Here is a 17,338-nt window from a genome sequence, read left to right on the forward strand (position 1 = left end):
CCTCTGCTCTGCAGTCCTTCCTGTGAGCACAGTTAGTCACTGGCATGCACACACCCCAAACTTAGCAACAAATTACTGAAAATCAATTTTCCTCAGAGGAACAGATATTTATTGTATTAGTTTTGAGGTTTCCTGGTAGACAAGCGTAAACTAATGAGCAAAGTTCAAGGAAACTATGATTTTAGGAACTTGCAAAACTAAGTACTTTTGGAAGAGTTACGTTTTCCATATATTTTGTACATTTGAAGCAAAAGAGATCTCCTGAATGGAATTCAGTGACAGCCCCCAAATTACACTGGAGGTGTTTAGAGTCAGTGCTCTGGCTCTCAGACAGTGCGCTTTAGGCAGTGTGTGATGACTACACCCGACTGCCAGCACAGCCTTGCTTTGCTAGGTGCTCTTAAACACAAATGATAAACCTACACCTTAGCTTCCCAGAAGCATCTACTCAAAAGCAATAAAGCCAGTAGAAATCATAAGATGAAAAATGTAAGCAGGCCAAAACCTTCCAGACAATTTTGTTTTGGAATATTATACTTATTTTCAAATGTCCATGTTATATAAGGGCATATTTCATTTTAAAAATGATTTATTAAGTATTTTCCTCTTTTAAACTAATCTCTCTTTCCAGGATAATGAATACTCTTAAGGCTAATATGTAATATCATCATGCTCTGAACATATAAGCAAGAAGTGGGACAGAAAAGGAATAACTGTACACTCCGAATTAGATTAGATGAGTACACTTCAGGGAAAACACGTTTCCCCTCACTAATTATGACATTTGTTATGACTCAAAACCCACTTGAAATACATACTAATCAAGATACCTGTTATCCACTTAGGCATCATGATACACTAAGGCTGCTTAGTTACTGCTGTGAACAACCTCTGCAGGATAGGGATAAAGCCAATTCATTCAAGGTTTTATCTACAAACACATTGATCAGAGGGTTTGATCAATGAGCAGAAATGCTTGCACCCAGACACTTTCCCCTTTGATTATGCTTTGCTTTCCTGATTAAGTGCACTAGCATCCCATGGCCCTTACTTAAACACCTGAAGCCACTACTTTGTCTTTTTTAACTACTGTGATAACTTGTACACTGGAAACAAGTAATGTTTGGTGAATTAAATGAATTCATTAAAAGCTATTTTTAATGAGATAAGTAACTGCATTTGACTGAATTCACCCTTTGAAAATTTAATTCTTAGTGTACTACAGGGTGTTGGGGCTATGGGAAATGATTAGGTCCTGAAGGTGATGTGCTCATGAGGTGGACTGGCCTCTAAGTGACTTCAGAGAGCCCTCTCACCCTTTGTCTACCAAATGAGGACCCAGTGAGAACAGTGTGTATGACCCAGGAGTAGGTCCTCATTGGAGTAGGTCATCAGTCAGCTGATGGTTTGATCTGGGATTGTTCAGTCTCCATAACCATAAGCAATAAGCTACTCTAGTCTATAGATTTATTATGAAAACCTGGATGGCTAAATAAAAGATAATAAAATAAAAAAGATAATAATTGCTCTAATTTATTTGATAGCCTTCTTAGAACTTGACATAGTATGCTTTTTGACAAATTCTTCATAAATCTGTGAATGACAACAAACTACAACGTAAAGAAATATCACAATGTACTTAATCAAGAAAGCTAAAGATAATCATATTATAGACGTGCAAAGCTTACAGAGGAAGGCAAGGGGATATCGGACACAGGATTTCCTAACTCTTTTTACCTAGATGCCAGTATGTGAGTAAACAATGTATAGACGTATAAATGGGAAAAAATAAAAATTCTCAAAGGTGAAAAAAGTTTCACTTTAGTTCCCCCGCACTAACTGTCTGGTAGATCATCCCATAATACAATCTTTCATTGTTTCTGGTGTCTGTCAAATGAAATGGAAGGAGATGGCGTTTCTTACTTCCAAGTTGTACAGCACTCTGAAGGTTGACATGCCAGGAGCGAAAGAGCGAAACAAGCTTTCTAAGATGGAGCTGGCACTCGGCTGATGCTGCTGCTTTGACGAAAGTGACGGAGACTTTGAGGACTGGGAGCTTGTTTCAGAGAGCAAAGTTTTCTACATTTGGAAGAGTAGGAAAAAAAACCCACATCTTAAAATCACACTCTAAGGAGAAGCACACTCAGTGCTTTGTGCTCTTTTCCTCTTTAAGCCACAATGAACAAGTTCTCAAAAGGACAGTCTTCCTAAATCCACCTAATTCTCTCTTCACAAACCATCAAACTCACTACACAGCTGAGTTCAGTGAATGTCACACAGTGCATGAGCGCCTTGAGACTACATTCTCAGAAATACTTGCAAAGCCATTTTAATTTGTTCCCATGTTTCCATTTTATGCTTTTAATAAAACTGTAAGATTGCTAATTTAGAGGTCTTAAGGATTTCTTTTCAACTGATACTAATGATGTATTTCAAGGATACATAAGTTCTCTCTCAACACCTAAGCCTCAGATAACATGACCAAGCAGATCCAAATTTCAACTACTAAACTATTAAACAAAAAACTCAGTTTCAACAACTTTAGTATAAATGAATTTCTTCTGAGCATGTAATTGAAGAATATGATATATAAAACAGTTGATGTGTAAATCTCTTAGGGAACAATATTTTAAGAATTAAAACAAAATGAATTTTACTATTTTTATTTTCTCCTCTGCAGTGCCAGGGACTGAACCCAAACCTTTGTATGAGGGCAAGTGTCATGATGCCCAAAGCTTGTCTTTTTGAGACAGAACCCTGTTATGTAGTTCAGTGTGACGTTAAACTCGGATCTCTCTGCCTCTGCCTCCTGAGTGTTGGGATTACAGGCAGGCACCAAGATGCTCAGCCAGAATGAACTTTACATGCTACATGTGAAAAAAGTGACAATGACTACGTTATGCAAGACTTCAGACATGGAGTGATCAGATCCAGGGAGGCATCTTCGGGGAACACAGAAGTCCTTGGACCAACAGATCTCCAGTGCAACCAGGAATGTGAAGCATACAGGATTGTCCTCTCAAAGGAAAGGACACGTAAAATGTTTAGTGTAAATGACTATTACATTATCTATATTCTCATGAGCTCGCCTAAGCTCCCATATCTAGAACCAGAAGTAACTAATAGCCCTACACTATCTGTATGACCAAGACCAGACCAGACCCTCCCCTAGGTCCTTAGCTAGTTCAGGTAGCATCTCTCTAGAATCTATCTTCTTGGAAGAAATGACATGTATCCTGAGTTGAGGTTCAATGTAATTATATTTCCTTAGCCACTGGGAGATTATATTACACCAGGAAACATTTTTTCCAAATTATACTGTGTTTAAATTTGTTGGCAATTAATCACTGGGCATCAGACTCCCTGTGATGAAGTCAATCCAAGTTTTCATTCTCACCTCTTAGTGCTTTACTCCACAGCCTGACACCTGCAGAGGCCCTCTCAGCATCGTGAGAAGAGAAAAATCTCAATGCATGAGAACTGCCTGACCCTGAACAGTACATAGATCTCTTTGGGTGTCAGTCTCTCCTTTTGTACCAGGAGCACAGAGAAGACAATAGAAAGGGCTCTTCTAACACTCAATCCCATAATTGGATCTGTTTGGACCTTTTACAAGCAACACAAGGATCTGATTTTAACTTATGGCAAGGGTATTTTTCAAAAAAGAAAAGTATTATAGAAAGATGATATCATATGACCTTCATAGGATTCAGGCAATGTTTTCAATGAATCATAGGACAAAATTTCAAGCTAGTTTAACAACTATCAAAATCTGAATACCTTTCTGCCTAAAGAGTCCAGCTGATCAAGGGCTTCCTGAATGGCTGGATCAGTGGGTATCAAGAGCAGAAGCTTCCGTACTCGCAGAGTTATCCTGAGAAAATTTCAAAAATAAAGTAAATTTCTTTAATTTTTTTATATATGCTATGACTTCAGTAACAGGTCTTTTAATATAAGTTTATATACTACTATGAAATAAATTTAGTATATACATATATTAGATATATAATGAAATATATTTAAAGTCAAATTTGCTTGGTTCATTAACTTTAATAATGTGCTTTCAAGCCTCACAAATACATGTATTTACCTTGGCTCCTCTAGATTGGCAAGTTGGTATAGCATGTCAAACACATTACATACAAGTGCCATCACCACACCAGGGAGAGATTTCTCCTGAGGGAAAAACATCAAATATAAATATATACTAGCAAAAGAATTTTCGTTTTCTAACCAAACTTACAACTGATACTTGTCCTGAGAGGCTGGCACTACAAAGTCTGGGGGAGACTGAAGAACGAAGTGAAGATCACCGCCTTCCTGTGGGTATCACTCAGTCAACACTTCCCTGGCTACCTGCTTGAACTAAGGTGAAGTAAGGGGTGTGTGCAGGTTCCATGGCAGAAAGCAGGCAATAAGCTTATCAGGGGCTTTCTGGAGCAACAAGAGGATGAATGGCTTGGGAAAAAACTGAAGTAGTATCTATGTGTACATCCACTCACATATAACACACAGGTAGATGGGACTCAATGTGAAAATAGTTACTCTTGTTTTGGCTAAAGATCAGGGAGGACAAAGTGGACAACACCACAAAAAAAGAGGTTCGGATGTAACCTGGTCACAGGGCACAAGAAAAGAATCAAAGGCTTTCCATACGGATTAAAGGACATCTTACAAATACTGTCACTTCACATGCACTTCCTCTCTAGATAGTAAACCCTAAAACAGAACAACTTCCCTCAGTTCTGTGTCTCTGATGCCAACCTTAGTCTTAACACAGAAAATTATAATCTCATGAAGTCATTCAAGTACTGACTGACCCAGGTACTGTTTCGGGTGTTAGAGTGAGACAGCAAACAAAATAAACCAGTTCAGTCTCATGGAGCTTGTGTTTTACCAGAAGACAGTAGATAAAATGGATGCTAATGAGAACAAGCAGAGAAGGAACATGAGCAGAGTGTAAGACTAGAAATGGGGTTGACACTGTAAGCAGGACGTCAAGGATGGCTGACCAACTCGCTTCTATCTGAGCAAAAGCTGAAGTGAGAATAAGACACCCTTGTGAACTTGTTAGGAAACAATACTTTTGGCACTGAAAGTTCAGCACAGCAGGTGCAGTGCATTTGAGGGCCTTTAGCACGGCAGCTATAAAGGTGTGAGAGGAGGGCATTAGCAGAGGGCCTCAGAGATGCTTGAGGGTGGGGTTAGAACAGCAGAGCCTGAAGGTCTCAGTCCAGGCCCTAACTTTTGCTTTGAGTGAGATGGTAGCAATAGAGTGAGTTGAGGAGTGGCATAGTATGATTTTGGGGGTGTTGAGTGCCATGCAGACTCCTGACATGGTAGTTAAAACTAACACTCAGTTGAAGGATGATGGCTGCCCTGAACAGTAAGTACAGCAGCTGTGGAGGCAGAGAGAAAGTAGCTGGATTCTGAACACGTGGTAAAGGTAGAGCCAAATGTTGGCAGGTGCATATGGGTTCAAGAGAAAGAAGGCTCCAAGGCAGCGGGTCTTAACCTGTGGGTTCTTGACCCTTTCACAGGGGTCACCTAAGACCATCGGAAAACAGAGACGATATTTACACTATAATCCCTAACAGTAGCAAAATTAGTTATGAAGTAACAATGAAAATTTCTGAATGAAAAATTATTAACTGAGGGTCACCACAATATGAGGAACTATAGTAAAGGGTCCCAGCATTAGAAAGGTTAGAACCAGAGCTAAGGGCTCAGGTATGAACAACGTGTAAGAACAGGGATGTCAAGGTCTGAGATGGATCGAGACTATAAAATGAGAAACTTAGGAGCAGAAACTTAGGAGCGAGGACAAGGAGATAAGAGAGGGACAGTGAGAGGCTCAGTTTTGGGAATGCCACCACTGGGGTGTAGAGTGGTCAAGGCGGGACATTGGGTTAGTAGACAGATCATATCTGTGGGTTTCATGCAATGCAATTTGGGAACAAATCTGGAGACAAGGAAGGTCCAAGGAGTAGGTCTGGGAACTCCTCTGTATAAGGGAGATGACGAGAAGCCTACAAAGGAGATTAAAGCACAGAGCTGAGCACTGAGAGCCAAACAATTGAAGTATTTTAGGAGACCACAGTTCTCCCCTGAAACCTCAAGAAGATGAGGACTGAGAGGTAGAGAACACGAACCTGGCCTGGAGCTCGCTGAGCATGAGGGGCTGCTGGCCAGTGAGACCAGGGATCTGCCTATCTCTGCTTTCCCAGGGGTAGGAAAATAAACATGTATCACCTTCCCTACTTTTTCCGTGGATGCTAGGGACTGAACCCAGTTCCTAATGGTTGTATGGCAAACACTTTACTCAATGATTTACCTTCCTGCCTCTAAAGTACTAAGATAGCACAACACATCTAAGTTCTGAAGATTGACCCAGTGGAGAGAGAAAAACCAACAAACCAATGAAGAAAGATGTATGAGAGGACAGCAGGAGGAGAGACAGGAAGACCAAGTTGGTGTTTCATAACATTCCAAGATTGAGACTGAAGTTATCTATCTTCTCTGCTCTGAATCAGTTCTCGATTATATAGTTTGCTTTATTCAGATCTTGCCAGAATAAAGGGATGTGATCACTCAAACCTACAGAGGCTGAAGCAGAAAGGCAGTAGTTGTTAAATGCCTGTGTCTACCTGTTCCATGGCATATGATGAACTGAAGACCCCACTGCTACTGCTGCTGGAGCTGGTTGAGGAGTCGGCCGAGCTCCCGGAGGGGGTCCCACTGCCCGAAGTCTTCACGGTAAGAACTTGCTCATCAGAAAATCCCAGCTGGTGGAGGAGCTTTTGGTCTTTATTCACTGTCAGCTGCAAAAGGTTGTTTCTTAGTTACTGAGAGTAAAAGAGGAGGAAACTATTCAAGCCTGGGCTAACATGCCAACAACTGTTAAAAACCCACCAGACTATCGTTCGTAAATATCTGTATGTTGTCCACGGGAGAGCACAGCTGTTTGGCTATCTTCCACCGGACACTGCCTATGGTTTCATTACTGTGAGCCTAGGAAATAAAATACAACACCGGGGTGAGAGGAGAATTCATTTATTCACTTCATTCCCTTACGCTCTGGAAGAGCAGTAAGTGATCTTAACCGTCGAGCCTTCTCTCCGGCCTTTCATTTACTTAGTCCTTCACACAACAATACTGAGCATCAGCTATGTACTGGACCCTTTACTACAAACTAGGAAGACAGCAGGGTCTTCTGTGAGCTCCTGATCTTGGGTGATTGCCCTTACACAAGTGTTAAATGCTTTATGCCATGCTTGCATTCCTCCCCTTTATGCACAGAGTAAAATCTCAAGCCATTAGCTGGAAGTGACTTCTGTCCCCACCCTTTCTCATCAACACTCCTAACAGCCACCTTGTGAGCTTTTATACCTGCTGCCCTCTATCTGAAAGACTGTGCTAATAAAAGCAATTACTCTGTTGCTTTTCAAATCTCTGCTGGAACACGATCCATCTTAGGGGTTCATCTTTATTCAACATATTTCATGAATATCATCATCTTCAACTAACTTATTATCCTTTACTCTCACTCATTCTTTTAACACATATCTTCACTTGGCACTGTATTTTATATTTACTTATATATCTGCTTATACTCCAAGCTTTCCTTTCATTCCATGCTTACTTTATTTTATGTATGTGTGGTGTATAAGTGTGTGTATTCATGAGTGTGAAAACCAGAGACTGATGTCAAGTGTCTTTTTCTACTGCTCTCCATCTTACTTTTAAAAAAAAATGATGGGGTTGGGGATTTAGCTCAGTGGTTAGAGCGCTTGCCTAGGAAGTGCAAGGCCCTGGGTTCGGTCCCCAGCTCCGAAAAAAAAAAAAAAAATTATTTATTTTATGTATGTGAGTACACTAACACTCTCTTCATTCACACCAGAAGAGGGCACTGGATCCTATTACAGACAGTTGTGAGCCACCATGTGGTTGCTGGGAATTGAACTCAGGACCTCTGGAAGAGCAGCAGTCAGTGCTCTTAACCACTGAGCCATCTCTCCAGCCCTCCACCTTACTTTCTGAGACACTCATTGAACTTAGAGTTCACTGAATGGCTAAGCAACCTCTAGGGACCTCCCTATAACCCAGCCCAGCTCTAGGACTATAAGTACACACACACATAACCGTGCCCAGCTTTTCACCTGGGTGCTAGGATCCAAGCAGGACCTCATGCTTGCTCCCAGAGATCTCAGTCTTTACTCTCAATGTATTTACCAAGTATCGTTGGGAACCGTCATTATCTCCCCACATCACTTTTAGGAAAACAGGTGTAGACATTAGTGCAAACTTACCTCTACAGTGAAGGTATCCTTGGTAGACTCGTAGGTAACATTGAGAGTTAAAAGGTGTCCATGAAACGAGGCACCGTGAGGTAGAATAGTTCGTGGGACAGAGTAGAAGTCCTTGAAAGAGATAAGCCACCTGAGTCGGACACACTGTGGCACAACTACACATGTCAAACCCATGCTTCTCCCCTCTTCTAGCAGTATGAGCAAAGCTGCCCAAAAAGAAGGGAACGCACCTCTATTGTGATCACATAGCGCTCTGCCAGAAGAAGCAGCCTCTCGATTATCACAAGTTTTGTTGATCTGTGAGTTACAAAGACCAGGAAAGTTTTAAAATACATTTGAAATGAATTGCTGACTTCCGCTCAATTCTATTCTATTTCACCAAACCCAGATGCACAGTCAACACTCCCTGGTCAAAACTGAAACCCACAAAGATTAGACTCCCCTTTCACTCATGGCGCTCAGCTGCCATGCTCGGATGGAATCTGGGAAGTGAAGCCTGCCCTTTTCATGTTTCCTCTCCTTTTTAAACAGCTGTTCCATAAAAAGTGGACCTAAGTCCCCAGGTCTTCATGTTCACCAGCCCACCAAGAAGGAGATTTCATATTAGGATTTGATGTTCATAATCTTATAACTAAAATGTCACAAAATTCTACAAAAACATGGAATCTATTAGACAGGAAAATCAGAAGACAAATGGAAACAAATATACCACCAACACAAGTTGTTAATTGAAAGTAAAATCCGATTGACTATTTGGTCACCGACTGACAGACTGTAACTTATCATCTGAGACGGTAAGACTTCGGTAGCTAATGTTCAAAGAGCTTCATCTGCCACGGAAGTCTGTGCTAACGCCCTCACTTTAAATAGCTGTTGTTCCAATCACACTGTCTATCCTCCCAAAGGCAGATGAGAATAACCAAGACCTTAGTAAGTAAGAGAAATGAGCAGTCTGTTGTGAGTCCATCTCAACAATGAACCTGAACTACAGACAGCACTGTAATGGTAAAACTACAGCAGAATAACCTGAACTTCTAGACTACAGTAATCATAGATTCTAAACAGTCTTTCAGAACTAGTGAAATGAGATGAACTACAACAGTCTAACTCACAGTCAACTCTGAAATACAGTTTACTAACACTACTTAAATAAGAACATTTTAAAAATTATGTGGTTTCATTAGCTTGCTGTATTTGAGATTCAGGGTGAAAAGATGGGTTAAAAGTATATTCACTTAAACTAGCAATTGGAAAACCCAATCCAATAGACCATAAATGACTGGTGGATAAACTGCTAAGAAACTGAGCAAGAGAAATGAACTAAATCTTAGAAACCTTTTAATAAGATTCCATGCACATGTACACACAGAAATACACACAAACACACACATTCATGCATGCACACAAGAATGGGGAACACATTTATTCTTATCATGAACTGACTCTGTAATCACTGTGACCATTTAAAAATGGGGTCTTGTGGGGCTAGGTTTCATTCCATCCCTTCATATTAATAAATTATAGCATGTAACAGTCAGCACATTTTTTAAAAATAAATTTTAAAAGAATCTGGGAAAGAACATTGTCTCAACTACTGTGTGTGTGTGTGTGTGTGTGTGTGTGTGTGTGTGTGTGTGTGTGTGTGTGATATTGAATGACTGAGAAGCACCTAAAGAAATGTTCAACATGCTTAGTCACCAGGGAAATGCAAATCAAAACAACCCTGAGATTCCACTTCACACCAGTCAGAATGGCTAAGATTAAAAACTCAGGTGACAACAGATGCTGGCAGAGGATGTGGAGGGAGGAACACTCCTCCATTGTTGGGATTGCAAGCTGGTACAACTACTCTTGAAATCAATCTTGGAGGTTCGTCAGAAAACTGGACATTGCACTACCTGAGGACCCAGCTGTACCTCTCCTGGGCATATACCCAAAAGATGCCCCTATATATAACAAGGACACATGCTCCACTATGTTCATAGCAGCCTTATTTATAATAGCCAGAAGCTGGAAAGAACCCAGATGTCCTTCAACAGAGGAATGGATTAAAAAAATATGGTATATCTACACAATGGAATATTACTCAGCTATCAAAAACAATGACTTTATGAAATTCATAGGCAAATGAATTGAACTAGAAAATATCATCCTGAGTGAGGTAACCCAATCACTGAAAAAAACAAAACAAAACAAAACACATGGTATGCACTCACTGATAAGTGGATATTAGCCCAAAAGCTCTAATTACCCAAGATGCAATCCACAGACAACATGACATTCAAGAACAAGGACGACCAAAGTGTGGATACTTCACTCCTTCTTAAAAGGGTGAACAAAAATATTCATAGGAGGGGATATGGAGGCAACATTTGGAGCAGAGACTGAAGGAATAGCCATTCAGAGTCTGCCCCACATGTGGCCCATATATATACAGTCACCAAACCTAGGTACGACTGGTGAAGCGAAGAAGTGCATGCTGACAGGAGTCAGCTGCTCCTGAGAGGCTCTGCCAGAGCATGTCAAACACAGAGGCAAATGCTAACAGAAAACCACTGAACTGAGAATGGAATCCCCCAATGGAGGAATTAGAGAAAGGATTGAAAGAGCTGAAGGGACTTGCAACCACATTAGAACAACAATGCCAACCAACCAGCTCTTAGGGACTAAACCACCACCCAAAGACTATACATGGACTGACCATGGCTCCAGCTGCATATGTAGCAGAGGATGGCCTTGTTGGGCACCAATGGAAGGAGAAGTCCTTGGTCCTGCCAAAGTTGGACCCCCAGTGTAGGGGAATGTTGGGATGGTGGGGCTGGAAGTGGGGTGGATGGGGAGAAGAACACCCTTATAGAAGAAGGGGAGGGGATGGGTTAGGGGGATTATGTCCAGGAAACTGGGAAAGGGAATAACATTTGAAATGTAAATAAAAAAATCCAATAAAAGGATAAAAAAGTAATACCTCAATAAGTTAAAATACACACACTGCTCCAAGAGTAAAAAAGGACTGTACAAGTATCTGCCAGTAGAAGGCAGCAGAGGGATGCCATGAGCATTAAATCCTAATGATTAGGCTATACATAATTAAAGTAGTAGAAAATGAAGTAAAAGAAAACAATGTGCCCATAGGGCAGATGGGTAGGTATAAGCAATACTCAGGTGGCTCTGGTGATGACCTGCAGATCTTCAGGGCACAGACAAAAGGTGGACATTAGGAAACATACAATTATGTATTTCCAAGACAGAACAGCCTGTAGAAGCTCTGAGGACCCCAGAGAAGAATGTTGGGGAGGACATAGGGTAAACATTTCTAACAATATTCAGTTCTGTGCTGTGTGTCTGCATTCAGTTTTGAGGTCACTCACCTGTATGGAGACTGCACTGATGTTGCTACAGTTGGCATGGCAGTTGCAGTGAGCATTTTGGTTGCTCGGGTCACAGCATGAGTTAGAGTGGGGCCACCGAGTGCTGAACTGGCTGCCTGTAAGGTACAAAGTAACAGTCTGTATCTGGATCTCTCACCTGGTCTCTGACACTGAGGCCAACTACTTGTTGCAAAAGCTGCCCAGGACAATGCAAAGTGCTTAGCAGGATCCCTGGCTCTAACCACCAGGTGCCAACCGACTCTTTCCAGTTAGAACAATCAGTAGTCACCAAGTAACCTATGGGAGGCAAAATAAGAGCCAGTGGAGGCTATGAGACGGCTCAGCACGTAAAGCGCTTGCCAAGAAAGCATAGGGATCTCAGCTGAGTCCCTGGAACCCAAGTAAAAGAGAGAACTAACTTCATAAACTTTTGCCTTCTGACTTCCACATATGCATCATGGGATGTGAATAATCCCTTCTGTACCATCACACACACACATGCACATGTACATGCACATGTGCACAATAATAAAAACCATTAAAAAGAGCTAGTTGAGATATGCTAATACTTCTATTGTACTTCACATAGAAGAATATTTGAGTCTTTAATGACATATTTGTATGGAAGTCACAATTTGAGGAATATTGTATACAGTATAGAATAGTACATTGCCATGAGGAAGATCAATTTACTAACATCTGGGGACACTGGCATTTATACTTTTGGAAAACCCCATCAGCTATAAAACTTAAGCAGCTTTCAACTGAACATTAATTGTGATGGAACTAAGGCGGTAAAATGAATAAGATGATATTAAACCAGAGGCTTCTAATGAACACAGACTGCCAACACCATTTACTTCTACATCTCCTGCTGTGGTGTGAAATGGCCTTCACTGTATAAATTACACTCTACTACCTATGTGGAATCTATGTACAGTAGATGTTTCTTATGTCTCAGAAGTGGGAGCTAGCTAGATGGACAGACAGATAGGGGAGAGAGAGGATGAGATAGAAGGTAAGGTTTTATACAGAGTGTAACTGGTGTATGTGTGTCTATGTGTCAGCATGCACACATATGCACATATGTTCATAAGTACATGTGTGAGCTCATGCATGTGGAGGCCAGAATTTAATACCAGGTAGCTACCACTCTCTACCTTACTTTTTGCTATAGGGTCTCTTCATTGAGCTGCAGCTCACTGTTTTGGAATAGGCTTGCTGGCCAAGTGAGCCCTGCTGAGTTACACACCCCCACAGCAATGCCAGCAGTGAGTTCTGAATGCAGTTCTCAGGCTTTGTGGGAAGCACTTGGCTCCTGACTAACACCAGTGGTCACCCCTACTCCCACACCACAACATGGTACCTTTGATCAATTCTTCAATAGTGCCTAGCCACAGATATCAGCACTCAACATTTGTCCAAAAACATAAACTTATAAAAGGGGAAAAGAACTCATTTAAAAGACAGGTTGAAATTTTTTTTACTCACTTCTAATCTTGTATAGCAATCAGCAATGAATTTCTTATGCAAAGACACCGAGTCCTGAAAGTGGGAAGTATATGGAAATTAAAATTAGACTTTGGCATTTAATTGTAATCATTAGTCAAGACAAAATACTAAAATAAATCAAATTGGGATACAACAAGGATCACAACTTACCAATAACAAAATACATACTTTTTAACATTTTAATGTCTAAGAAACTTTTTTCCTTGGACACTCACCTTCTTTAACCTAGGGTTTAGATTTATGTAACTGTAGTTTATGATTAATTGAATAGCTTCATTAGCAATTTCTTCATCAGGCGATTCCATGGCTATTTTCCAAATGAAATCCATTCCTACCAACTCCAACTTTTCTACATACTGTACAAAATTAAAATGTATATTATTAAACTTAATAGTACACTAGTATTACAAAATCACAGGTCATTATTCTGCTACATTAATGAGTCTGGACCTCTGTTTAACAAAATGAAGACCACTATGTCAACACCCTACTGCACTGATATGGAACTCTCACACCAAAAACAACCAGAGATAACGGGCATCCTCCAGGCACTCAGAATAGGTTCAGGGATGTTTCTCTAGATAGTCCTGACACAAGAAAGACATCTACCTAGAGAAGCTAATCAATCAGAAACTGAGAAGTGGACGTCTCTTCAAAAGAAATGAGTCAAGACTGAAGTGGCTACTAACCCTGGGAACCTGATCCAGTCCTTCCCAAAGCTGTTAGGAAGCTTAGAGTATCTTGTATATATCCTGAGTACTTCAGGGAGCAGGACCTGAACACCAGGGACTTAGAAAAGATCAAATGCTTGTTTTCTGTCTTAAGGACATATGTGAACATAAGTGTTCTGTGGGTCCCCATTTTCCTACATCACAGTCTGTTCGCACATTTCCCTGCAATCCTTGCCACTGACATCCTAGGAGGGACGTCGTCTCATTATCAGGTTCATGTGAACCACTACATGGAAGCCTTCTGGACCAGTGCCCCTGGAAACACGCCTGACAACCACAGATGCAGAGCTGCTTCTACAGGGGAGGAGAAGAGTGGGCAGACTTCCTAGGTGCTGCGGAGGGAAGGTGGGACTAGACATGCAGCCGCCAGTGCCTTCAAGGGAGCCTCTGCCACTAATGCCCAAGCAGGCAGGTAAAAAGACCTCCTTATTTAAACAAACAGGTTTATGTTTTCAATCCATTAAAGACAGTTTTTTTCCTTCTGAATATCAAGTTATATCAAAGATTTCAATGTATCTAGATTGAGAATAAAATACATACCAATTGAGCTCCTTGTCTTTTCAACCGATGATCACAGAGATTCACATTTTCAAAAAAAGTCTTAAATAAGTTGAAACCTAAGAGTATAGAATGCAGTCAAACCCATGCACTCAGACACAGATAATCACTAAAGTGAAGCAGAAGTGTAGGCTATAGCACTCCTGGCAATGGTTTCTTAAACAGTCATCAAAAAAAGTATAATGTCAGTGGACGATGGTGCAGGCCGGCAGTTCCAGAACCTAGAAACTCCAAACCAGCCTGGGCAGTCCACCCAAATCCCATCTCAGAAAAACCAAAGACACCTTTAAAAAGCACAAGCCAGCCATACATCTTTAACCCTAAGCTTGGGAGGCAGAGGCAGACCTCTGTGGGTTGGAGCTAGACTGGTTTGCACAGCAAGTTCCAGACCAGACAGAGCTACATAAAGAAACCCTGTCCTAAAAAAAACCAGACAAATAAAAACAACAACAATCCACAAACAACAGAAGAAAATACATGTAAACCAGACTTAATCAAAATGTAAGATTTTTGTGCTTCAAAGGACATTATCAAGAAAAGAACACAACATACAAAATAGAAATTTTTTACAAACTATGTATATGCTAAGGAGCTAATACCCAGAGTATATAAGGAGTCCTTATAACACAGCAGTCTAATTAAAAAACAGTCAAAATCATAACTAGACATTTCTCCAAAGAACACATAGACAAACACCAGTCTGAACAGATGCTCAGTACCATTCATTATCAGGAAAAGCAAGTCATAATGCAGGACACAGCTCACCAGCCACCAGGACATCTTTTAAAAGGCAGATAATAATAATGTTGACAATGAGGAAAATTGGACCCTCATAAATTGCTGGTGGGATTATGAAATGGTGCAGCTACTTTATAAAAACGGGTTGGTAGATCCTCAAAGGTTAGATCTCATAGCAATGTGACTCTAAAATTCATAACCAAAAGAAATGAGAACACAAAAAACTACTCTATGAATGTTTACAGCTCAAAATGACCAAAGAATGAAAATAATGGGATGTCTGCATTGAAATATTATACTCCTAAAGTAACATCGCAACAACCTAGGTGTGCCTTGAAAACATTAATCTTCAGCCACAGCAGAGAAGTCAGGTAGGAAAAGTCCCAAATAGTATCTATGATTTCAGTTGTACAGAACTGGGCCAGTCACAGGGGAAGAGATTAGAGGCTGGGCAAGTGAGGGCTGGAAAGTGGCTGCCAGTGAGTGCAGGGCTCCTCTTGGGCTGATCGTGCTTACAGTTAGAAAGTAGCCACGGCTGCACACCTGAGTGCAGACTGAAGTTGTTGATGGTATATTTACAAAATGGAGTTTTGTGGAACTCAATAAAATAACTCCGTTAAAAGAAATAACTGAACGGGAAACATTATGCACTTTAATATATCTTTACCTAATGGATCCTACTTATTAAGGAATACCAGACAGTTATTTTGGCAATTTAACCTATTAGGCTGTATTATTTTAATACAGCTTCGGTGAAGTAGGATTACAGTTAAGAATAAGATCTCTCACTCTAAAAAAAATCTAAAACAGATAATTGCAAGCTTTCCCTACCATTCATAGTGATTTCATATGACTCCAGTTTCAGAATTTTCTCCTTGAAGAGCTGCTGCTGAACGTCACTCTCCAGATCATGCTGCCCCTTTGTAAACCACTCAAAGCACATCTGTGGATTAAGACAGAACCGCCCTAAGACCAACCAGTCCACTGCAGGCAGAAACATATGGCCGTCTGGGTAGTAAAGAGACATTTCAATACTTCTACACTCCTGTAACTGCTCAAACGACACAGCGCACTCAAATGTTTGGAGATCTTTCTGCTGGAGATGAAACATACACTCCCACTTCTTACTGGATCTTATTCCTAAATCTTCCCGCCAGCATTCAGGTAAGCCTTTGCTCTAGGCCAGCCCCAGTGCTAAGCACTGCCACGCTCAGTCCTTTCAATATGCCTATGACCTAGCTATCATTGTCAGTGAGAGGAGACTGAGACTCACTGTTAGCAAGTGCAAATGTTAAAGTAAGTGTTTCCATTTTTACTGCATTGTTCTTGACTCGTGTTTACATTTCTAGGGATACAACATTTTTAGGAACTAAGTTTTTTAGCAGTGATTTAAAATTTAGTCTCACAGAAAAGGATAGAACTAAATTATACCACAATTCTCCAGCCATATTCATTTTGTTTACTTCTAACCAGAATTGAACAAAATGGTCAAAGAGCCCACACATTTATGTCTATCATGGGTGTCTTCTAAGACATTTTTTCCTAGTCCTTACAGTTCCCACTCTGCCCTTAAGTGTTCACATATTCACAGTCACAGCAACGGGACTCACACAGACAACAGGAGACACAGGGAGGAGGGCAGCGTTTACTGCAGTGTTACGAATTCACAACCCTATGGCTTACCTCTCGATCTAACTCACAGACGTCCTGGCCAGTCACAAGGCACTCCCAGATTTCTTTGGCTCGGTTCCACCCAAGATACAATGTAGCTTCTTGTAAGAAAAATGCCAGAAATTTCAGATGTGCCTCTAAATACTGAAAAGAGCAACAGTGCAACCAGTTAACTCATTTGCGGCATTCATCCTAAAAGAAACGACACTAAGATTCCACAAAAGAGGTTTACACAGAACACTTGTCATGTAATTCATGATAAAGTAAATATGACAGTGGACTTATCAGCCAGTAATTCAATGCAGCAGAAGCAACCTCAAATTTATTACAAAGTTGGTTGATATCAATCAAATTCAATTTCAGTAATCTTATAGTAACCATCACACTCACAAGTGGTGAAGTTAAGTTTTATTTCTGGTAGTTCTTTTGTTTTGTAGAGAGTGATCTTACT

The 17,338-nt window shown here is 40.6% G+C and overlaps 1 protein-coding gene across 1 annotated transcript in view; it reads right to left on the minus strand.

The window, feature by feature from the left end:
• The window catches only part of Usp24 (ubiquitin specific peptidase 24), a 129,076-nt gene that overhangs the window by 53,160 nt on the left and 58,578 nt on the right, over positions 1–17,338 (minus strand). Inside the window, exons 19-31 of the mRNA XM_032901177.1 lie at positions 16,900–17,031; positions 16,048–16,159; positions 14,461–14,537; positions 13,405–13,545; positions 13,169–13,222; positions 11,678–11,793; positions 8,540–8,606; positions 8,310–8,420; positions 6,913–7,011; positions 6,648–6,821; positions 4,091–4,176; positions 3,781–3,874; positions 1,924–2,079 (exon numbers count right to left, since the gene is read on the minus strand). Coding sequence (XP_032757068.1) covers positions 1,924–2,079; positions 3,781–3,874; positions 4,091–4,176; positions 6,648–6,821; positions 6,913–7,011; positions 8,310–8,420; positions 8,540–8,606; positions 11,678–11,793; positions 13,169–13,222; positions 13,405–13,545; positions 14,461–14,537; positions 16,048–16,159; positions 16,900–17,031 — 1,419 coding nt within the window. The remainder of the gene's footprint in view (positions 1–1,923; positions 2,080–3,780; positions 3,875–4,090; positions 4,177–6,647; positions 6,822–6,912; positions 7,012–8,309; positions 8,421–8,539; positions 8,607–11,677; positions 11,794–13,168; positions 13,223–13,404; positions 13,546–14,460; positions 14,538–16,047; positions 16,160–16,899; positions 17,032–17,338) is intronic.

The sequence above is a fragment of the Rattus rattus genome, chromosome 1, assembly GCF_011064425.1.
Source record: "Rattus rattus isolate New Zealand chromosome 1, Rrattus_CSIRO_v1, whole genome shotgun sequence".
Taxonomy (NCBI): Eukaryota; Metazoa; Chordata; class Mammalia; order Rodentia; family Muridae; genus Rattus; species Rattus rattus.